The 25,403-nt window shown below is 40.0% G+C and overlaps 1 protein-coding gene across 4 annotated transcripts in view; it reads right to left on the bottom strand.

The window, feature by feature from the left end:
* The window catches only part of EIPR1 (EARP complex and GARP complex interacting protein 1), a 151,112-nt gene that overhangs the window by 111,592 nt on the left and 14,117 nt on the right, over window positions 1-25,403 (bottom strand). For 2 of the 4 annotated variants that reach the window (XM_074947711.1, XM_074947710.1), the window contains exon 3: window positions 18,837-18,969. The exons of the other annotated variants lie outside the window; for them this stretch is intronic. In XM_074947711.1, the coding sequence (XP_074803812.1) occupies window positions 18,837-18,969 (133 nt within the window). The remainder of the gene's footprint in view (window positions 1-18,836; window positions 18,970-25,403) is intronic. 4 annotated transcript variants of the gene reach the window in all.

Below are 25,403 nucleotides of genomic sequence, written 5' to 3'. Positions count from 1 at the left end.
CATTACTTTGTACGTGTACAATACGTAAACCTGTAGATTATGCTTGGTTTCTTCTTTTTGCTATTAGCTTAACAGCATACTATACCTATTGCTGGTGTCCCAGTGTGTGAGGCAGTGAGCAATTAAGGATTTTTTAGTTATAGTTCAAAAACATGAATTCCACAAAAGTGGAAATTAATATTTATATCTATCTTTCTATGAACATAGGAACTGCCATACTGGTTACGACCTGAGGTCCACATAATCCAATATCCTGTCTCTGGCAGCAGCCAGCACCAGATACACCTTCCTCTGAAGCAAGAAAACCCCACAGTAGGCAGATAATCTGCCCCCCATAAAGGTCTCAACCCAATCTTGAATGGACAATGGTTTAAACTTTGAAACAAGTGGTTGCATCTCCCTTCCAATACCCCTTGTTGTTGTTATTATTTGTATTACCATAGTACCAAGGAACCCTCGTGCTAGGTGCTGCACAAACATAACAAAGACTGCCCCTGCCCCACTGACTATACCTTTGGATGTTCTTGTTATCCATGAGTGTACAATCCCTCTCTGAATCTTGCTAAATTCCCGTGGCAATGAATACAACAGTCTAATTATATATTATGTGAAAAAGTATTTCCTTGTTATCAGTTTTGAATTAATCATCTTTCAATTTCATTGAATGTTCCTTTGTTCTTGTGTTAAGAGAGAGAACAGAAGTTCCTGATCTATCTTCTCTCAACCATTCATTATTTTGTATACCTTTATCATGTCCCCTTATTCATCTAATTTTAAGGTACTTCCATGGCCCTCATGAGTGAGTTTTTCACAATTATTAAATGAATTTTACTCTGATGACACTCCTGTAATGTAAGGAAATAATATCCTCATGTTACAGATTGGGAATTGAGGCACAGGACAGATTAAGTGACTTGCCCAGGGTCAAAGAGGAAGTCTTGTGGCACAGCCAGGAATTAAATCCAAGGGACCTTGATTCCAAGTCCAGTGTTGTATCCATGAGACCATTCTTCCTACCGTACAGATGGCAAGTTCATGCAAATATCTCCAAAATTCACCACCAATTAACATCAATTGCATACAAGCAATACTGATACAAGTCAGTAACAAGAGCACGAACATTTGATTACCTGATTTAGAAAACAAATTAAATACTCAGTAGTTTATTTGTACGGTCAGTATACCTTACCCCCATAGCCTTGCAGGAAAGAAACATTTTTAGTTGTTACCAAAACTAATCCTAACTTTTTTCAGCCTACTTTCCTTCACTTTTTCCTGTATAATTGAGACTAATGACCTAACCAATTTCAAACACCAATCCTGAACACTGTCTTTGTGACCAACACACCACATTCAGATTCTGAAGCTTTTATTTTAAAACAATTTATACGGTTAATCTTGCAAGCATGAACCAAGTGGTATAAATCCCTGCAGTAAGATCTTCCTGAGCCCAAAAACATACAACCTGAAACAATTACTAACATTTGTGAACTATCCAGTCTCCCATTCATTTAACTGGGGTATTGATTCTAAAACCTAATGACAACAACATAAATGTCAAGAAATTATTCTATTACTGATCATTTTATAGGATGGTATGGAGAGCGAATTGGGAGTTGCTCCAAGAAGGAAAATACAGAGAGAAGAAAGGAAGAACACAAAGGCAGGAAGGAAGGGAAAAAAATAGAAAAGAGGATGATTAAAAAAAAAGGGTGGGGGGGGGAGATGTAACGGTGGTCAGAGAAATAGCATCACTCAGCAGAGAAACCTAAGATGGAAAACAAAGCACCTCACAAATCATAACAATTTACAGCAATAGTCTACCATGCTTACTGAAGTCAAGTAGTACCTTACTGTGAAGTATTCCCACTGTTTTCCATTGACCTATTCTAGAGTAAGGTACTATGCAACATCAGCAAAGGTGGCACAATCCACCCTTACATTTTTAGTTACTACATAAAGGCCATACTCTATTTCTGAACCTTATAAGACAGACCAGCCCTGCCTCCCTGCCCCAGCCAATATCTACTTCCTCCAATTTGTTCTCTCTCACAGGAGAGCTTCTTTGGCTATAAGCACCCTAACTATGTGGAGTTCCTCCATTACAAATATGATCTCTCCATCAACCCTTACATTTTTCCTAGCCGAACAACTTTACTTCTCCACCCTGATGAACTATCTCCATAATCCCAGCCACCCATTTGCCATATTTGACTCCTCCTTTAAAAACCTCAATACCTTTCATGCTTTCCCCTCTCAGGTCAGGATCTCACTAATGTTTTCAGTGACAAAGTTAATGAGATCTAACATGACTTACCCAGTGTCCTCTTCCCACTAACCCTTGTCCCCTTCCCTCTAACCTCTTCTCCTACCACTCTCTCCTCCTTCTCCCTTGTCACCGAGCTAAGTTACTTGACTGTTTCTTCTCCTGCAATGTCTACCTGCCCAAGTGACTGCATCCCATCTCCAGTCTCTACCCTCACTTCCTCCCTTACCTGTCATCTCAGTCTCTCACTCTGCACAAGTTCCTTCTCCTCACAAGCATGTTCTAATAACTCCCACGCTTGAATCCATCTGCCTCTCCAGTGAGAGTCTCATCTCTCCAAAATATGATTAATACACAGTCTACAACCACTGCATTGAGTTCCTCTACTTCAAACTTTTTTTTTAAAACCCTCCAGTCTGACTTCTGCCCTCTTCACTGAAACTGCTCTTCTAGTCTCAAATGACCACTGCCTGGACAAATGCTAGCAGTTTACACCATTTTCAACCCTCTTTGGACTCCCAGCAGTATGAGACCATTGACCACACTCTACTTCATTAAATTCTGTTCCGCATTGGCTTTTAAGTCAATAAGAGAATCAGGAGAGAGGACCGACTCCAACTGGTCCTTCACCATCTCCTTCTTTCAGCATCTCCCAAGACTCAGTCCTTGGCCCTCTGCTCTATCAGATCTGTGACTATCAACATATTTGCTCATAAAATCAAAGACCTTAAATTCTTACTTTTTTCTGGCTATAAATTGCATCTTGTGTGTCAGAAGAGTGGGTCTTCCCTTTAGCAATCTCCTCACTTGAGGGTAAATAAAAAGGGCAGAGACAGATGGCAAAGCAGCTTCTTTAGATAGTGTATCAATCAAAAACAAGAACAAGATTCACCTACACCTCCTCCTCGCTGAACAATCTCTCCTCCCACAAATTTAAAAGGTTTATTTATTTTATACTCCCAATGCCAAAGAAGAAGAATATACTGGAATTGCAACAAGCAGCATCATTGATGAATCCATGTATTCTAAAGGCTCCTGTCTCTGTCTCTCCACAAGGCTTCCACTTTCCTCACCTAGCCCTGGAGTTAAGGTTAGAAATTTGTAGTTTCCTGTAACATTTAAATACAAAATTATATTAGCTACCCTTCAGTCCACAGGTACTTCCCCCCATCCTCAGCATGCTTTAAAAGTCTCTTAAAATGGCTTTCCTATTTCCCTGGATACATTGTGAAAATTAAGTAATGCAAAGAGAATATATGTGTTGTATTTCAACTAGGCCTAGTGCTTTGTCAGCTTTTCCTTATTTTAATTTCCCTAATTTTTCCACTCTAGCATAATCTACAGCCTTTTTGGCATTTCACCTTAATCCAGGGAAAAATTTATCCTAGTCTAAGACATGATGCTTTCAGGCTCCTAGTAATATCTACTACAAACTTCAAATGCTTTCCTTTGGTAGGGGTACTGAATGGCTATGCTTGGATGGCTACTGGTTTCTTATATATTTGAAGCCTAATTTATCTTCATTATGGAAAGAGTCCAGCGGAGGGCAACAAAAATTATTAGGGGGCTGGAGCACATGACTTATGAGGAAAGGCTGGGGAACGGGGATTATTTAGTCTGCAGAAGAGAAGAATGAGGGGGGATTTGGTAGCTGCTTTCAACTACCTGAAAGGGGGTTCCAAAGAGGATGGATCTAGACTGTTCTCAGTGGTATCAGACGACAGAACAAAGAGTGCAGTGGGGGAGGTTTAGGTTGGATATTAGGAAAAACCTTTTCACGAGGAGGGTGCTGAAGCACTGGAATACTGGTTACCTAGGGAGGTGGTGGAATCTCCTTCCTTAGACGTTTTTAAGGTCAGGCTTGAAAAAGCCCTGTCTGGGATGATTTTGCTGGGGACTGGTCCTGCTTTGACCAGGGGGTTGGACTAGATGACCTCCTGAGGTCCCTTCTGTCAAGGTTCCTTCCCCACTTTGAACTCTAGGGTACAGATGTGGGAACCTGCATGAAAGACCCTCGAAGCTTATTCTTACCAGCTTTGGTTAAAACTTTCCAAAGGTACAAACTTTGCCTTGTCCTTGAACCATATGCTGCCACCACCAACCGTTTTAAACAAAGAACAGGGAAAGAGACCACTTGGAGACGTCTTCCCCCAAAATATCCCCCCAAGCCCTCACCCCCTTTCCTGGGGAAGGCTTGATAAGAATCCTCACCAATTTGTACAGATGAACACAGACCCAAACCCTTGGCTCTTAAGAACAATGAAAAAGCAATCAGGTTCTTAAAAGAAGAATTTTAATTAAAGAAAAGGTAAAAGAATCACCTCTGTAAAATCAGGATGGTAAATATCTTACAGGGTAATCAGATTCAAAACACAGAGAATCCCTCTAGGCAAAATCTTAAATTACAAAAAGACACAAAAACAGGAATATACATTCCATCCAGCACAGCTTATTTTACCAGCCATTAAACAAAAGGAAATCTAACGCATTTCTAGCTAGATTACTTACTAACTTAATAGAAGTTCTGAGGCTGCCTTCCTGATCTGTTCCCGGCAAAAGCATCACACAGACAGAAAAACCCTTTGTTTCCCCCCTCCTCCAGATTTGAAAGTATCTTTTTATTTATTTATTTATTTATTATTTATATTTATAAATATATTTATTTATATTTATAAATATATTTATTTATTTATTTATTATTTATTTTATTTATTTTTTTTTATGTCATACGCACATGTAAAATCCCCTTGTCTACACCAGTTTATGTTCTTATCCACAGCCCACTGAAGTCAATTAAAAAGACTCCCACCAACTTCAGTGGGCTTTGGATGAGACCGTATGCTACCATACTCTCAAACTTTTAATTTGTCTTGTCCATGAACTTGAAGAAAGAATAATTAGTATCTAAAAAGAGACAGCTAGCTACTAAACAGATCCTATTGCCAACCTGCCCTCGTTCCTTAAATTTGGTTTTCAGATTCTAAAATAATTCTATGACTATCCTTGGACATAACCTTCTACAATTACTGCATTATAGGCAGTGCAGGTAGCAAAACCTGTAGTTAAGGATGGCTAACACTTCCCATTCTAAGACCCTATTTTCAGTTGCTTATAACTTTGCAAAACTTTAACAGTTAGGGCTCAAGTTTTCCATGCCATGCATCTGCCTCAGACTGAATTTTTTTTGTTTTTGAAAGTTTCATAAAAAATGACACAGCTGTTTCTCAAAAAGAGGCTAGGGAAAACTGTTTTGCCCATAATAATAAAAAAAAAAATTTTAAATTGTTGCACTTGAGAAGTTCTTGTGTCTCCTTGTTTTGGAGCAGGGACTTGAAATTTGGGAGTTGTGTCAGGGATGAGTCTTTTCTCCATGAAAATCCCACTAAATTAGGCAAAGTTATAAGCCTTTGAAGTCTCAATACACTAGGGTGACCAGACACCAAGTGTGAAAAATCGGGATGGGGGGGGGGGGGGAGATAATAGGAGCCTATATAAGAAAAAGCCCCAAATATCAGGACTGTCCCTATAAAAATCATGACGTTTGGTCACCCTACAGTACACATACGCTGAGACACATTCAATTTTGGCAATCAAATTGAAGACTGTCGGTACTGAGCATGCTCCAGCCGAGACTACAGAGTCTGAGCAGGACTTGCCATGCAATTGCTTCTTCCACTGTCCTGGGTACCAGGCACAGGAACTGAGAACAAGGAGATTATCTGGCCTGTGTTCTCAATATGCCCACTGCTGGCACTCAGGCAGTGAGAAGGAAAAAAGCTATCTGTCTGAATGCAGAGGGGAGGAGCAGCAAGAACAGGCTTGAAGGGGTCAGAGACAAGCAGACTGTAATACAAGGGTACACTCCTCTCAAAAACGGGAATGGATCACAGGATTCCCAAGCGTCACCATTCGTCTGCCATCAGCAAATAGCCATGAAACCCACCCACTGGCAAAATGTGTGCCTCATATAAGTCTAATGGCTGCCCCACATAGAGGATGACAATCAATTACCACCATCAATTACTCTGTTCAAATAGAAGAAACTCTGTACTGCAGCTCTAAAGGCTCCAACCCTGCTGTTAAAACATGCAGATATCAATAGGGTTTCACATCATGGAACTTGTATTTTCACTTTTTTTAATTACATACAAAAACATTAAATGAACAGAAAGGTTGCAAAGTCAGGTGTTCAAAAGTTAGGAAGCAGCAGAACAACCAACATGGCAAACAAGAATTAAGTTTGTCTGTGCAACCTTAAATTTGGCTCCCTTGTGCACATGCATTACAATATAGTCTTTAATTACATGATCACATATTATGTTTAACTTTCTACAGGATCACTGCCTAATTCAACGCCAGAATGGACAATGCTCAAATGAAGCAGGATTGCATAGTGAATGAGATTGTCTGTAGGATCCCTGCCTCATTTCTTGCAGAATTTGGAAAGTGTGTAATAAATGAAGCACTGAATTGTAGGAGGAGAATGGAGGTTCTCACGGTTAAGGCAGTTGAATGGATTCTATCCCTGCCTCTAGCATGGAGTTTCTACACAATGCTAGTCAAGTCTCTTAAAAAAAATCAAACTTTTCATAGACAGCCACTAATTGTGTTTTCATTTTCTGGGTGCCCAATTTGAGACACCTAGAGTCTGATTAGCAGACGTGCTGAGTACTCCCTCTAGTGCAACTGGAGTCAATGGGAGCTGTGCTCTGAAGAAAGTGCTATACAATGCCGAGTACACTGACAAATCAGTCCTCAGCTTCTCAAGCTGAGAGCCCCAAAACAGTGTGCACTTTTAATCTTGATGTGAACGTGCCTCCGTTTCCCATCTTTAAAATTCAAATAATACTCTCATCTCACAGAGACGTTGGGAAAATAAACTCAATCATTTTTGTGAAGTACTCAGAAGTTATAATGATGACTGCCATAGATAAGATTGTTCTCAGAGCAGTGTTTGATTTGCGTGTTGTAAACCAGGCCAGCAGCCACACATTGAACAAAAAGGATAAAATAAAACATAAGAGCTGTTCATTCAGTGAGCACTGCACATTTTGTCGATTGAATGAGGCAATGAGCTTGTGGAAAATGTGTGTGTCATGTCATTAAAGACTTCTTATAATGCATCTGCAAAAGGGGGCAGAATTAAGGTTGCACAAGCATCCTTATTTCTGGCATTTCTTAATATTTGAGTGCTTGACTTTACCTTAGCGGTCTTTTAAAAAAAAAAGGGGGGGGGTGTACATAACACGTAGTTTGCTTTTAAGGAAAGTATAGAGGGTCACTAATATAGTAGTAAAGCAAGGTATATAATAAATATTGTCTAACATATCTATAAGGTTCTTTTATTCACCATGCCCATCTTTACCATTCCAGCTTGTAAGGTTACACAGACCCTGATATGAATGATGAGTGATTTTAAAATGTATCTTGCAAAGCTGATTTCAACAGAAGTTGAAACATGAGAAGAGTTACTGTTTTTCTAAAAATATTTTGGTTAACTTTGATGTTAAAATCCCAACAGGAAAAGTTTGAATTGTTTCATGATCAACTCTTTATAATGAGTTAATGTATGCTCTATTTCCCTCTATCGTAAGGATCCACGCAAACGTTCCATTTCAAAAATCTAAAGGATAAGTAATTTTTAGAGGCCCTAGGTGGAGTAAAATTCTCTATGCTGCAAGAAATCTTACCATAGGGGTATGGGAAGGCAAAAGTTATTTACCTTATATTTATACTTTTCTGAAGACATGATCTTCCAGGAGTCTCACTCCTAACAGAGATTGGTTGAACCCCAAACTCTAAAGATTTTCTTTATTTCTAAAGGACAGCAGAAGCTAAAAGCACTATGAGAACATGAACTCTCTCTGTTACTGGTCGTCACCTACCAGTACCATCATCATTGGAACCTCAAATTAGTTTTCTATTACTGGGAAACGAAAGGCTGCCCAAACAAAACAAAGCCAATTCCAAAAATAGGAGAGGGGGAAGCCTTAAAATGGCAATAATAAAGATAAAAAACACCTAAAAAAGGCTCCCCTCCAGATTCTGAGGGAGATAGGTAGGTGAGTGAAATTCCTGCAAGATGATAATATCTTCAAAGAAGCAGAAGTAGATGCAAATGTTTCCTTTTCTAAAGACACCATCTGTGCAAGATTTCCATGCCTGGGTCATGTCCAGACTAGGAAATCAGATGTTGCTTTAAGCTGTGTTAGCTAGCACATTTTAAAACAGGTCCTTGTACCTAGAATAGACACGGCAAGTTGTGTTTAAAAACATTAGCTCATTGTAGTTAATCTTGGGCTCTGCCTTAGGGATAGCCATGCTCAGCTAACACAGTTTAAAACAATCTATTTTCCTAGTGTAGACATGGTCTTGGAGAGCAGCAAGGCCCAAGCTATTATCTGCCGACTCTTACATCCTTTCTACTCATGGAACCATTCAGCAGCTCGTGGAACCAAGGATCATTTGATACTACTGGAGACCAGCACCCTGCTGGCGCTTCTGAGCCAGCAGCAGCCTGAGAGCTGAAAGCTCAGCAAAACGAAAAGAAACTAAATGAGAACAGAACCTAATGCAAGGAGATTAATCAAAGCAGAGGAGCTGAAATGGGTTGAGAGCCAGAATGGGAGATAAAGAGGTAGACCGACAATGGGAAAGAAGGGTATGACCAGAAAATTTCAAGGGCAGTGGTTAATATCAAGGGTAGCAAGTGACCAGAAGCAGGGGGTGGTTCACAGTCCAACCCACTACCATCTTTAGGAACAGAAACACGTATTATTGATGGGGGTGGAAGTGAGGATGGTATCTGCCTGTCTCACTTTAGGGAGCTTATATCCAGGAGTGAGAAATATGCACAGATGGTACTCTTTAGAGAAGACAAGAAACTAGTTTCTTGCAGATCAATGAGATCGGGAATTAATGTTGTAAAAAAGAATGGATGTTGTAGAAGAGTAGTCTCAGTAGAAATTTGATGTATATCCTTACCCAAAGCATTAAAATACACACAAGAAAACCTTGAGTCATGACTAATTCTTTGATGAGCCTCACTTGTCTTTGGATGCAGTGATTTATGGCTCTAAAAGATAAAGAAATCTCCTGTGTGAAAGTATCACTTTCCTGCCATTGATCCTGAAATGACCTCCAGCTACTGGGATGGAATATTATTTCCAAGTTTACAAGAAAATAGTGGCCCTGAACAGTTTCCATTACAATCTGTCTTTAAATAAGAAAAATAAAGGAAGAAAGGTATGGCCAACTAAGTAATGAAAACCCTATAAATCTAGATAAATGTAATAAAAAGCAGGCAAGAGAAATACATGGGAAAAATAAATTTATACAAAACCAGCAGGTCCAGATGCGTACATTCCAGGGTGTTTAGATTTAGCTAATTAAGCCATCCACAATTATTTCTGAAGAGACAAGAAAAACGTGAGAGATACCAGCAGTCTGAAATAAAAATAACCGTACACAAATGTGGAATGCATTTGCAAAGAAATAAAGAATACACATTCCTGTAAATGCAAAGGAATATTTCCCTTAAAGGATAACAAAACAATACAAGAGATCAGAGGCTTCTAAAAAACACCATAAGATAAACTTTAATTTTTAAAATCAAGTTGCATAAGTAGTAGTAGAAGGGAACACAATGAATGTATAATATTTAGATTTTACTTAAATAAGTAAGTATTTAATACAGTGCTTAGCAAAATCTTAATGGAAGAGTTAATAGAAACTGAGCTGGAAAAGAGCACTGTCACAGACTGAAAACCAATTGAAGAACCATAAACAAAAAGGCAATGATAAATGACCATATACTGAGTTTGGGGAAGGTATCCATCCAGTGGTATACCAGATGGATTGTTGTCAAATCTAGGTTTAATATCTTTATTAATTTATAGGACAAAGGGGGTAAAAACAACACAGAATCATAGAAGATTAGGGTTGGAAGAGACCTCAGGAGTTCATCTAGTCCAACCCCTTGCTCAAACCAACACCAACTAAATCATCCCAGCCAAGGCTTTGTCAAGCTGGGCCTTAAAAACAAGTAAGGATGGAGATTCCACCACCTCCTTAGGTAACCCATTCCAATGTTTCACTACCCTCCTAGTGAAATAGTGTTTCCGAATATCCAATGTAGACCTCCCCCACTGCAACTTGAGACCACTGCTCCTTGTTCTGTCATCTGCCACCACTGAGAACAGCCTAGCTCCATCCTTTGGAACCCCCCCTTCGGTAGTTGAAGGCTACTATAAATCCCCCCTCACTCTTCTCTTCTGCAGACTAAACAAGCCCAGTTCCCTCAGCCTCTCCTTGTAAGTCATGTGCCCCAGCCCCCTAATCATTTTCAGTGCCCTCCACTGGACTCTCTCCAATTTGTCCACATCCTTTCTGAAGTGGAGGGACTAAAACTGGACGCAATACTCCAAGTGTGGCCTCACCAGTCCCTAGTAGAGGGGAATAATCACTTCCCTTGATCTGCTGGCAATGCTCCTACTAATGCAGCCCAATATGCCGTTGGCCTTCTTGGCAACAAGGGCACACCGCTGACTCATATCCAGCTTCTCATCCACTGTAATCCCCAGGTCCTTTTCTGCAGAACTGCTGCTTAGCCAGTCAGTCCCCAGCCTTTGGTGATACGTGGGATTCTTCTGTCCTAAGTGCAGGACTCTGCAATTGTCCTTGTTGAACCTCATCATATTTCTTTTGGCCCAATCCCCCAATTAGTCTAGGTCACTTTGGACCCTATCCCTATCCTCCAGCGTATCTACCTCTCCCCCAAGCTTAATATCATCCACAAACTTGCTGAGGGTGCAATCCATCCCATCATTCAGACCATTAATAAAGATGTTAACCAAAACCGGCCCCGGGACCAACCTCTGGGGTACACCACTTGTTACCAGCTGCCAACTAGACATTGAGCCGTTGATTACTACCCATTGAGCCCGACAATCTAGCCAGCTTTCTATCCACCTTATAGTCAATTCATCCAAATCCATACTTTTTTAACTTGCTGGCAAGAATACTGTGGGAGACCGTACCAAAGGCTTTGCTAAAGTCAAGATATATCACGTCCACTGCTTTCCCCATATCCACAGAGCTAATTATCTCATCATAGAAGGCAATCAGGTTGGTCAGACATGACTTGCCCTTGGTGAATCCATGTTGACCGTTCCTGATCACCTTCCTCACCTCCAAGTGCTTCAAAATGGATTCCTTGAGGAACTGCTCCATGATTTTTCCAGGGACTGAGTTGAGGCTGACTGGTCTGTAGTTCCCCAGATTCTCCCTCTTCCCCTTTTTAAAGATGGGCACTATATTTGCCTTTTTCCAATCGTCCGGGACCTGCCCCGATCGCCACAAGTTTTCAAAGATAATGGCCAATGGCTCTGCAATCACATCAGCCAATTCCCTCTGCACCCTTGGATGCAATAGATCTGGACCCATAGATTTGTGCATGTCCAGCTTTTCTAAATAGTCCTTAACCTGTTCTTTCACCACTGATGGCTGCTCGCCTCCTCTCCATACTGTGTTGCCCAAGACAGCAGTGTGGGAGCTGACCTTGTCTGTGAAGACTGAGGCAAAAAGCATTGAGTACTTCAGCTTTTTCCATATCATCTGTCACTAGGTTGCCTCCCCCATTCAGTAAGGGTCCCACACCTTCCCTGACCTTTTTCTTATTGCTAACATACCTGTAGAAACCCTTCTTGTTACCCTTCACATCCCTTGCTAGCTGCAACTCCAGTTGTGTTTTGGCCTTCCTGATTATACCCCTGCAAGCTCGAGCAATATATTTTTATACTCCTCCCTAGTCATCTGTCCAAGTTATCACTTCTTGTAAGCTTCCTTTTTGTGTTTAAGCTCACAGAAGATTTCGCTGTTAAGCCAAGCTGGTCGCCTGCCATATTTGCTATTATTTCTGCACATTGGGATGTTTTGTTCCTACACCCTCAATCAGGCTTCTTTAAAATACAGCCAGCTTTACTGGATTCCTTTCCCCGCTCATATTAGCCTCCCAGGGAATCCTGCCCATCAGTTCCCTAAGGGAGTCAAAGTCTGCTCTTCTGAAGTTCAGGGTCTGTATTGTGCTACTCTCCTTTCTTCCTTTTGTGGCTCTGGGAAGAAGGATAAAGGAGTTTGAGGCACAAGTTGTGTTCTTGTCCATCCTCCCTGTTGAAGGAAAAGACCCAGGTAGGGACCATCGAATTGTGGAAGTAAATGTGTGGTTATGCAGGTGATGTCGGAGGGAGGGCTTTAGATTCCTCGACCATGGGATGTGGTTCTGGGAAGAAGGATTGCTAGGAAGAGATCAGATCCACCTAAGGAAGAGAGGGAAGAGTATCTTTGCAGGTAGGCTTGCTAACCTAGTGAGGTGGGCTTTAAACTAGGTTCGCCGGGGGATGGTGACCTAAGCCCTGAGGTAAATGGGAAGTGGGACATCAGGAGGAAACATAAGGAGGAGGGTGCAACAGGGGAGGCCTCCTGATTCATACGGAGAAAGCAGGGCAATCGGCTAGTTATCTTAGGTGCTTGTACATGAATGCAAGAAGCCTGGGAAACAAGCAGGAAAAATTGGAAGTCCTGGCACAGTCAAAGAACCATGATGTGATTGGAATAACAGAGACTTGGTGAAGTAGCTGACATGACTGGAACACTGTCATAGATGGGTATAACCTGTTCAGGAAGGACAGGCAGGGGAGGAAAGGTGGAGGAGTAGCACTGTATAGTAAGAGAGCGGTATGATTACTCAGAGCTCCAGTATGAAACTGGAGAAAAGCCTGATGAGAGTCTTTGGCTTAAGTTTAGAAGCGAGAGCAACAAGGCTGATGTCGTGGTGGGCGAGTGCTATAGACCACCGGACCAGTAGGATGAGATAGACAAGGCTTTCTTCGGACAATTAACTGAAGTTTCCAGAACACAGGCCCTGGTTCTAATGGGGGACTTCAATCACCCTGACATGTATCTTGGAAAATTATATAAAAAACATAGCTTCAACAGGAGTGAAATACTTGAAAAAGCACAAATTGAAGACAAAAAGCTGACTATGACCTAGGGGTGATAGAAGATACTAAATTACATAAACTTGCAACATGGCAGCAAAAGAAATCCAATACGAGTTAAAGCAACAAAACACAAAGGTATTACTACTTTATGGAAGAGATAGTCCCTTTCTTTATAGTATGTAGAACATTGCATAGCATCCTGGACACACAACTAACTGAAAGATGGGCATAATTTGTAAAAATATAGGGACGAGCAGGAGAAATGATTACTTAAGCATTTGAGAAAAGAAAAGTTTGAGAAACAATTAAAGTTATATTTTACATATCTATCTTCACTAAACAACAATTGTGTGATACATGCAAATACTGCGGGGAAGTGGAGGTGAGAAACAGGACAATAGCTACGACTCTTTGAAGGTCGTCAAAGCCTACAGAGGAAGTGAAAGAATTCAGAATGGTCCACCAAGATATAGCGAGGAGTAACGTGATACAACTCAAAAAACTCCAGGAAGGCAACATAGTCTAGTAGATAAAAAACCACCCGATTGGGATTTAAGAAACCTGAATTCTTATCCTGGCTCTGCCAGTAACCTACTACGTTACCTTGGCCTAAGTCACTCAACTCTGTGCTTGTGTTTCCCTTCAAACCCTTTGTATGCCTTACTCCACAGCAGGGGTTCCCTAACTTGGTTCGTGGCTTGTTCAGGATAAGCCCCTGGGCGGGCGACAAGATGCTTTGTTTACCTGAGCGTACGCAGGTACGGCTGCTCGCAGCTTCCAGTGGCCACCGTTTGCCATTCCCAGCCAATGGGAGCTGCTGGAAGCGGCGAGGGCCAGGCTACCGCTTCCCGCAGCTCCCATTGCCCAGGAACAGCGAACCGTGGCCACTAGGAGCTGCAAGCAACCGTACCTGCGGACACTCAGGTAAACAAAGCATCTTGCGGCCCGCCAGGGGCTTACCCTGAACATGCCGCAAACCAAGTTTGGGAACCCCTGCTCTACAGTGTAAATTTTCAAGGTATGAATAGTCTCTCACTGCATGTTTGTACAATGCCTAGCACAGTAAGGCCCGACTATTGGTTGGAAACTAGAATATCATAATTAACAAAATACAGACTGCTGGAAACTTTTTCCAAAAAGTTTCATCTCTCTCTGTGTGGAATTATCTCCCTCAGAAATCTGAAAAAGTAGCAGAAGTCGCTGTAAATTACAAAATAGGCATTTTTACATATAATAGATAAGAACCCTACAACTAGCAGAGAGATTGAAAAAAGTTAATTTGGCGATCTCAGATTCTGTGGATTTTCTAAAGTTAAAAAAACTGTTTGGATTCTTTTTAAGACAGGTAGTGTGCAAGTCTATTAAGATGGGATGATCTAGATGTAAAATATGATTGCAAGAACCAAAATATTGGTTAAAATGCTAGCAGTTGATGTGATGACAAGGAAGAACCCATTGGACTGGATTCCCTGTTAAGAATGTATTAGCAAATTAGGAAACAATAGCAACTACTGAAGTGAATGGCAACACGAGGGCTGGGTTGTTGTGGTGGTGGTGGGGGGGTGTGTGTGTGTGTTTTTAAATCAATTTAGTTAAAGGTATCCTAGTAAAATAGCTTTGGTAACTGAATTCGGAGTGTTCCAATTGAATGTATTTATTTTACAAGACATGTTTGCATAAATAGCATATTCAGTAGACGTATTAAGTTTTTCCTAATTTTTAAGAATGAAGAGATACTTGGAACAACAACATGTTTGACCTCTCCGATTTCACATGCAGAAAATTTTACTTGTCTTCAGGAGTGACAACTTCTTCTTGAGAAAGCAGCAGGTCACCAAGCTGTTACAGGATGAAGATTGTTAACTTTGTTTCACCCACGTGCAAGTAATCAGTGAATATACAGATGAGCTTTAAGTACTATTCAGTCAGTCTAATCTGTCACTGCCAGAAGTAAGAGTGCATAGTCTATCTTCAGCTGTTGGGAGATGTTTGGTATTTTCCTGATAGGAAATCTTGTCTAATGCTTCTCACCAATCAAAATTCATCTTGAAACGAAGGTTGGTGTATGGTTGCTGACAATGTAGTTATTCATAGGTGAGCAGTCCATGAGCTTTATGCTTTACCTGAGGAACAAAACTCTCTCTCTTACTACAAATACATACTCTACTCCATGGGAAGGCATTTCTGGAGAAATACGCAGGTGAGTAAGCAGGAAAGGAATTTTCTTTGACACCAAAGTCTAAGTATCTTGTTTAATGTTTGTAACTTGGATATGCACATTACTGCCAAACAGAAAAATGCCAACAGAACAGTGTATTGAGTTATTGTTGACAAATCTTCAAGTCATCTAGGACTAAGGATTTTCTCATCCTTAATTATATCAATAGGTGAGCCTGTAGAACAGACTTTAGATGCCTTTTTGCAGAACCCTTGTTTCATAGGCACAGAACATATCCTGTAGGAACATAAAGCTTTAACTCTTTTCCAAAACTAAGATTTATTTTCTTATCTTTTTGATCAGTTCAGTCTTGACTTCGGTAGTTAAATATACTTCAAAAAAGAAACAAACAAATAAAAGTTATTCCCACTGAGGTTATTCCCATCCAAGGCTTTTTCGTATAAGTAGTTTGCTCTTGTATTTAAGGAGACTTGTACAGAAGGGGTTCATAAGTGCTTTACCCATTACCTTTCTCTCAAGGAGCTTTGAAGTGAAAACGTAATTATCCCACTTTTCTTCTTCCCCAGATTTTGCCCATCGTTTTGGTAACTTCAAAGATAGCTACTAAAAATGGCCACGTCACATTTTTCCTGTGTCCTGCATTAGCACAGCATATCTCTCTCTCACACGCACAATTTTGAAGTGTTATTGCCATCTTGCTGAAGTACAAGTGCTGGCAATAGACTTTTTCAGTCCCAGTTTGAAGAGGGGCAGCAGACCAAAATGGACAGACTTATTTGAAGGGTGTGTGTGTGTTTTTTTCTTTGAAGGGAAAGACAGTGACCTTGTATTAATTATCTAGTCTCATCCAAAAAATTTCTTATCAATTTCCAGTGAAATTTAGCACCATAACATCATCTTTTTAAGTATCAAAAATTACCAGACAGCACTTATGTAACTGTCCATTACAAAGAAGACATCTCCCTATGCGTTATAATAATCAAGTTAAAAACAAGCATATAACTAAACAAATATGTCCAAGATAAGAAGGCAACTTCTGTTATGGATGACAAACTAATTTACAAGAAGTTCAAACAGAAGAGATCCAGAAAGAAGGAAAAATAAAATATTAGAACACCCTCTCAGTTTTCCATGTGGCACTAACATGATTTAGCAAATACTAAGTTGAGGAACACAGCTGATTAAATGGTCTATAGGGGGTAAGTAAATAGAAATAGGGAGACACAATATAGTGCAGTGACTTGAAAGCTAAAATTAATACTGTGGCTGAAAATGGGAGCCTATCTAAATTTTCCAGAAGGAGTCTTATGCTGCCAATTGAGAGATGGCTTCAATATGAATAACTAAAGCTATCCCAAGACAACCCCTCATATGTCTGGTAGCTAGACAAGAGGAAAGTTAGAGGCTCTTCTTACAGTGACAAAAATATGCGGCCAAAGTAGTAGCTTTAAAAGGGTTTTGATTGTTTCATTTGCTTGCATTACTACTTAAAGTAAGTTGCCCATTACATTCAATATTCCTTGTTATAAGAACACCACACTGTGTGCTTTCTACTCCAGACATTGTTAGTTAGAAACATCAGTAATAATTTCTGAATCAGAACTTGTTTTCTCTTAAATGCTTGTGGCCGATTATTCTAAATGAAGATGCATGAAGCCCACATAATACAACTTAATATACATAAACTTGTTGAAGTAAACAAACGTGAGCTAGAATACACACAGGCCAGAACAGAAAAATCAAACGTGAACTAGACATGGGTCCAAGCTACAGAGATAAAAAATGAATATAGATTGAAACAGAACATTACAAAAAAATTGAGGTGTTTAGATTCAGCCCCATCATCTCCAGTATAAAAATATTAAATAAGCTACCTATTAAACAAATGCAATTCTTAAACTATTACACATATTCCTATTACAAACAATGCAACATGATACAGTCTTGAACAGTGATTTTAGAAAGATTTTCATTAAAGTGTAATATTTTCTAGAAATAAAAAAGTCCGAAGATAGCTGTAGACATAGTTTAAAACTATTAATGTTTACATTCAAAATTTTATATGTAAAAACTGAAAAAATGAATGGGACATCATCTACCTACTTATTCCACTTGCTGTACAACCGTAAATAAAAACAAGTATCTAATTTGTTCTTTAACACATTTCACACTATGCACAGTTTAAAGCTCTTTAAAATTAGTACTAACCAGCTCAAGAAAACTAACGAAAAACAGCATTAAGAAACTAGAGGGGTTGTTTTAAAAAACAAACAAACAGAGTATACATGCACATTACCAGGTGATTTTATCAAGGAGCTACTGAGAAACTATCCTGAAGTTGTTTAAATAGGTATAGAATTTTAGGACAGATTCCAGCTCTTTCAACGTCCCCATGGATCACTGGCAAGGTGAGGAAGTTATGCCCAATAAGTCACGCCAGTAACATTTTGTCTCTGTCTTTCAGTCCAATTCCCCCTTCAGAAAACTAAAAAAGTTTGTTACTGTACCCATCCACTATGAATTAGTCTTAGTTTTGTTAAGCGTAAGAAAACGTTATTTATTACCATTTTTATTAATGGGTTAGAATACCAGCAGTAAGTGAACAGAGTCTTAATTTCACAGATACAGCAAAAAGGTTGAAGTATGAGAAGTAGCTGAGGCTCTGGATCAGTCTCGAGATTCAGGAAAATAAATGTTAATTTATATTCCATTCACACTGAGAAGGTTATCTTCAAAAAAGTATGGCCTAGAATTTATTTTAACGAAACTGAATATTTATTCAAATTAATATCATAGGTCCCTTTGCTTGCCAGAGATAAACTTCCCACTAACTAGTGGGAAAAGAGTGATTTTTTCAAACCTCAAAATATGTAGTCTCCACATATTCTAGCCTAGGAAGCATACAGAGCATCTTCAGACAATAGCTGTACATGCAGGTTTAGGCTGGCCAAAGAGTCTTAAGCTGTTGCTGGTGAGATATTTTAGGTAAAAACTATACAATCCTCTATGTGTGTATGAGTATTATATATGTAATTTGTAACTACTATATTAAAATGTTTCTGCACTTTCTAGAAGAGATTAGTGATGGCAGTACACTATTTTGAAACCACCTTTTACGTTACCAGTTTGAAAAACCAGTAAACATGAACTCTAAAAGTACCGAAGCCTATAAAAATATAGATATAAGGCAACTCTAGTTCAGTAAATTTAATCAGGCAAACAACTTAGATTTATTTTTTAACCTTGCTTCAATAATGTATATTTAAGAAAGCGTTTTGGAAAAGTGCAAAGAGATCCCATTTTAAGCTACTTGTGTATTGCCAGATGTGCAGCTATTGTACATCCCATAAATATTAAAACAAGTTCAAATAAGTTGTTAAAATGCACTTACTTTTATTGTAGCAGGTTGCTAGCACACCTTTATCTGCAGGACTGGCACTAATGTGCCAAATTTCACCCACTTCATGGATGAGAACATTTTTGTTTATAATGTTATTTTCATCATCAAAATCTATTATGTGAATCTACAAATACAATAAAAAGATAACATTAGGGCTCCACTGTTTTCCTATGGGTCTTAATTATACAGGATGACAGCACAGAATATGAGTTTTATGACTGATATCTACTTTAATTAATTGTTATACTAACAATATAACTCTTTAATTTCATGCAGGATATTTTCTCTAAAAAAAAGTGATTATCTTATTGTGAAGAAATCCCTTTTGTTTTTTTCCCCTGGTGTTGCAACTACAGCATACAACTGCATTTTCCATTTGATGGTTAACAGAAAATGAGCTACTAGAGCCCTAAACTTGCAGCTCATCACTTTGCTAGCATTCAAACCCTCCATTAGATGTCTAAGATAATTCTGTATCCAGATCAACAGAAATGAATCTCCCTTCAATGGATAGGAGGAGGGATATTAGTAGATGTAATAGGAAAATTGATGCCCTACTAGAAGTTTTTCAGCACTCTCTCTTCAGCTACTGTATATACATCTGCACTTATCACCGACATCAGGAAATCTGTCACCATTTAAAAAATTGACAGGGAAAAAAAATTCAACCTTTCAACTTATAACAACAGTCAACTTAGAATCTAGCCAATTGTTTATAAGTTTTAACAAGTGGTTTCAGGTGTTACTCACAAACCTCCCCCTTGCCAATTTTTTCTTTTGTTTTATAAACACTTTTCCCTATTTTTAAAAATTAGCTTTATTTCCTCAGCTACCATGTGGAAGACTCACACAAAAAGCAGGAGAAATGGACTAAGACTGCCCCCGAAAAACACTTAACATGCATGAGTAACTTTACCCATGCAAGTAAGCCCTCTCAGAGGTTCAACAACAGAACCTTCCGCATGGCGAAGAAAAGAAATTAAACTAAAGACATCCTATTCCCTAATATTAAATTAGGTCATACTAAAAGCTTAGCCACACAGTGCTGTAGGCAATTTTTTTGAAGTGTTAATGTGCTAGATAGAACCAATCAATCCAGTTTTAGGATTTGTTTAGTTTTGCAGTACTAAGTATTCCCTTCACTACTAGATGATCTTGCTCTCAATCCATCAACTCCCAACCATAGCCAGGGTCATATCCTCTCGTCTCGTTCATCTCAAATTAGTATTCATCTTTTCCTCACTCTCTTCAGTGCTGCCATCAGCAATTACTTTCTTAAATTGGACTTTGGTTCCCGATACTAGTACCATACTCCTAGTCTCCTGTCAGACTCCAAGACATCTAAGAATCTAAAATGCTCAAGGAGCCATCTCTCTCCAGTCATCATCTGATGACCCAAACCATGAATCCATCTATGAAGTGAAACATTATTCATCCCCTATACCAAGGCATATCCATCTTCCTGTCCAATTTAAAGTGACCCTCTGCCGTTCAAAATATTGTCCCTGGTTTCACGTTACCTTAACTCTTGCTTGAGCATAATCTACTCTGCCAGACCCTACCTTGGCCTCCGCTACATCCTGTTCCCACAACTGCACATTATGACTTGTGCTGCCTCATCTATAATGATTTCTCCCTCATTTCATCTTTATATCTGACCTTCAGGCCTTCTCTTTTTAGCTCTTGACAGTCAATGTAAAGCATGTTGTGAGACTCTTTATCAAAGGTAAAATGCATACTTGTACTGGATAAACTTACAATTCCAACTATTTGCAGACAAACTGGGAGCAAAATACTGTATTTATTAATTTGGGACGTGAAGATAAAGAGAAGACAATAGCAATGGTCACTAGAATTACAGTCAGTGGAAGAATTCCTTCCTTTTATAACTCTTTGGCCTACAGTATCTCTACACAGCCCCAAAGTAAAGACTGAAGGGCAATTCCTATTATTCCTGCGACGTGAATCTTTTACAATTGCTTCTCAGTCTTGCATCCCTGAGACAGTATATTTGCCACTGAATGCATCCGATGAAGCTCACGAAAGCTTATGCTCAAATAAATTGGTTAGTCTCTAAGGTGCCACAAGTACTCCTTTTCTTTTTGCGAATACAGACTAACACGGCCGCTACTCTGAAACCTGAGACAGACAGGATCCCTCCAGTTCACCATTTCAAGTAAGAGAAAGATATATAGCAGGATGTTTAGAATGTGAGAATCACTGTACTATCCTGCATATGGGATAAAACTTTATGCCTATGCTGCAGCATGCAATACATCAGTCCTGCCTGTTTGCATCTTTTCCCTACTCTCAGCTTCCTCAAAAAATGTGAAACCTTCCACTGAAATTATTAAGTAGACTCCTTGCAGTGCAATTCGTTCCCTAAAGATGAACTACAAATCAAAAATGCATTTACTTCAATAATGTGTATTATATGCCCCCCACTAACCAGGGTAAGTGGGTCATTCAGCACATGAACCTAAAGAATACCTTTTACTCTTATATAAGGCCCTTCAAAGTCATATAGACAGTTTCTACTCTGCTGTGAAGATTCTGCTTCAGCTGATCTCACAGCTACCAGGTAACTTTGAAGAAGCAAAGAGTCAACTCATGCAGGTCGAGGATAAATCTTTGATTAAAATAAAATTTCACATTTGACAAAAGGTTATTTATTTTTATATCCTTTTGGTATAGGGAAAAATATGAAATATCCTTCCTTGGTAGCTCTGACATGCATCCTAGGTACAAGAAGAGATGCTACAGCGAAGTGTGAACATGTTGGCCTGCTGTAAGTAAGAAGGGAGGGGGCTTAACAACGGAAAAGAAATTTTCTCTCTCCATGGTTTTTGTGCTAATGTTCTTCTTAGCCTGGCCATTGTGAGCATTCAGCACATATTTCTAAAGCTGATGAAATCTTGTTAGTTCTTCTGTCATTCATATTTAGTATTTTCTTCAAATACATTTGGGCCAAATTTATACTTAACATAATCCGATGCCATAATGGCAAATAAGACAGACCACCTCATATCACACTCTTATACGGGCTTCAACTCTGAAATGTACTAATCAATGTTGTTCAAGACAGACATCAAAGATCACCTAGGATACATGTCACAGCTACCAAGGAAGGATATTTCATATTTTCCCTACACCAAAAGGATATAAAAATAAATAACCTTTTGTCAAATGTGAAATTTTATTTTAATCAAGCATTTATCCTCAACCTACATGAGTTGACTCTTCGCTTCTGCAAAGTTACCTGGTAGCTGTGAGATCAGCTGAAGCAGAATCTTCACAGCAGAGTAGAAACTGTCTATATGACTTTGAAGGGCCTTATATAAGGGTAAAAGGTATTCTTTTGCTTTATGTGCTGAATTATTATTGTTCCTACACTTTTAATATAAATGTTACAAATTAAGTGGTTTTCTGTTTTCAGTTAACCTTCTGTAAATACCTCCATTTCTTCAGCTGCAAAGCTGTTTTTGAACCTCCTACCTCCATAAATCAGGACAGCTCTAGAACTAGCTTTCTTCTACAACACACCTTTATGTGACTTGAAACAGAACAAGAGATTCTGCATATATCGATGCTACATGAAAAACCCTCCTGACTGTATAGAGCCTCATTAGAAGTCACAGCACCAAAGGTGCCAGCCAGCTACTAAAGATAGGTCAAGTAATGGGAAAAAAGTGGTGCAGAATTAAGCAATAATGATTAAGGCCTATAACATTTCTTGGGAATTAATGACTAGCTGGGAGAAGATGATAGCATGAAGCACAACCAAGTGCCATTAACCACAACTATTTGTTAATAGTCAGCTAAAAGCCCTGCACCTCTAATCTTAGTTCTATTCCCTTGAAAAAGAGAAAAAAAGTCAGATAGTGAAAAAAAGTGCTTGATGCAGGGTCAACATGTACCTACACGGTTAGAGTAAAGAATTAGTGCCCACGGTCACCTTCTCAGAACCATGTCAACATTTCCCTTTCAGTAAATGTTAATGATTTGAAACTCATTGGATATTAGGTGACAACTAGAAGGTGCTTCGTCCTTAAAAACTAGTAATTAAATCCTCTGCTAAATACTCCGTGAAGTCAAAGATAGTTTATCCTAGGCAAAAAATTACATGTAATTACCCAGTTAGTATAAAACACCTTCACAGTCAATAGTTAATCTTCAGGCATTTCACTATCTGAGATATAACAATGAAAAAAAGTTTTGCTCCTTGGTTTTTTTTAAACTAAATTTTTTCTGTAAGTCATTTTCTTCTCCCTCTGCCAACCATAGCTTATAAAGATATATAACACTGCACCCAGATCTTTATACCTTGAACAGCTTCTCTTATTATTTATACACCATGTGCTTTCCCCTCTCCAAAACTCAGTTTCAGGTAGCGTTCCATTGCTAACTTCAGCTCCAGCACTATCTGTTCTCCCTTGCATGCTAGGTTATATTTAACAGGAGAAAAACAAAAGAATCTGAATTTTGAAAATACTCTAGGAACATTGATCCCTTCCCTACATTTTCTATCGCAGGGGTGGGCAAACTATGGCCCGTGAGTCAGATCCAGCGCCTCAGGGCTTTGGATCCAGCCCGTGGGATTGCCAGCCCCGTGGTGCCACGGACCCCACACCAGGAATTGGCCAGCACCACGTCCCTGCGGCCCCTACGGGAGCAGGGGCAGAGGGCTCTGCATGCTGCTCTTGCTTGTGGGTACCTCCCCCGAAGCTCCCTTTGGCCAGGAACCGGAAACTGGGGCCAATGGGAGCTTCGGGGGAGGTACCCACAGGTAAGAGCAGCACACGGAGCCCTCTGCCTACCCTTCCTCAGGGGCTGCGGTGCCGGCTGCTTCCTGGAGCAGCGCGGGGCCAGGGCCAGGGCCAGGGCCAGGGCAGGCTCCCTGCCTGCCTGCCCTGGCCTCGGTGCACGCTGCTGCCATCCCAGAGCCACTCCAGGTAAGCAGTGCTGGGCCGGAGCCCGCACCCCAAACCTCTCCTGCCCCTCGCACCCCAAACCCCTGCCCTGAGCCCCCTGCTGCACCCTGCACCCCAACCCTCGGCCCTGAGCCCCCTCCCACACTCTGCACCACTGCCCTGAGCCCCCACCCCCTCGTGCACCCAACCCCCTTCCCTGAGCCCCCTCGTATGCCCTGCACCCCTCCTCTGCCCCAACCCCTTGCCCTGAGCCCCTTCCTGCATACTGCACCCCCTCCCACACCCCACACTCCCTCCCACACCCCAACCCCCTGCCCAAGCCCTACATTCATGGCCCTTCCTACAATTTCCCCACCCAGATGTGGCCCTCAAGACAAAAAGTTTGCCCACCCCTATTCTATCGTGTCTCCTCAGTCTCCCACTCTTGGTATGTTTTTATTTTTCATCATATTCTCTGTCAATTGGAAGGAGTAAGCTTTTCAGGGCAAAGGTCTGGTTTTCATACTACAGAGTGCCAATGTGACTGTACGAACAAACAAGGTGAAACGGCTGTGTTTGCTATGCCATTATGGATGCTGTGTTCAGTGGTTAAACTGAGGGGGAAGGTGATGGTACTGTTCCAACCATATGAACCACCAAAGTGAAACGCTGCTCACACTGGATTGTACAGCTTTTCAAAATATGATTGTGCATGCCCTCTGAGCTCAGCTCCCCATTGACAGAGCTTGATTTTGTCCATGCACTCTGCTAGGCTCCTTGGGCTCAGCTCCTTCTTGACTGGCTGGGGGGAGGGAGGGGAACAACACCTACTACTAGCACCAAAATGAGAAACAGAACATGAAAAACAAAACAGTTCATGTTGACATTTAAGTTACTACTGGGCATCTGAGACAAAACTTCACTAAGATGAATGGTGATGAGCTTCTGTTCCAGGCTCTCTCCTCTCTCTAAACTTCTTTATGTCATTTATACCCTTCACATTTGAGGTTTTCTTTGCAATCATAACAGCTAGAGATTGACTTTTAAAAAATAAATGAAAGCTGAGATTCTGGAGAATAAGATAGAAGCTTGAGAGAAGTGTCAGAACACTACAGCACCATGCACCTCCTGAATCCAAGCTCTGTTTGTGCGCTAAAGGTATTAGTGAATAAATACTGTTACTGAAACTATTCTAATGTGAAAAGTCAGTGACTGTACTAACACTATGGGTTTTTTAATCTAGTTTAGGGCTCCAGCCTGCCATTCAATATAAAGGCTTGTCCTAAAGTTAATCTTATAAAAAGTCAGCTATTTTACTTTTACAAGGAAAGATTGGACAAAAAAGATGGCTGTGTATAGGCTGTACGTCACTGTAGCCTTTACTCCCTGCAGAAACACAGTGATGGAAGTTTTATGGATATTCACAGGCAAAAAATGAAGTTTGTCTACAGCTCTATTCCCATGAGCCTATTACCTACACATACATGTCTTTAAGGAGTTCCACTGAAGTAAATCATGAGGGCCTAACTACAATTTCAAAATGGAAAGCAGGATTTTATTTTAATTGGGTTACCTGTTCTGCAGTTTAAACTGGTTCTACAAAATCAAAAGCAGTAACTTAGTAATAGAACTGGTCAAATAATATTTG

Source organism: Natator depressus, chromosome 3 (assembly GCF_965152275.1).
Source record: "Natator depressus isolate rNatDep1 chromosome 3, rNatDep2.hap1, whole genome shotgun sequence".
Classification (NCBI taxonomy): domain Eukaryota; kingdom Metazoa; phylum Chordata; order Testudines; family Cheloniidae; genus Natator; species Natator depressus.
Note: the sequence above shows the minus strand (reverse complement) of the source record. Positions and strands in the feature narration are given on the sequence as shown.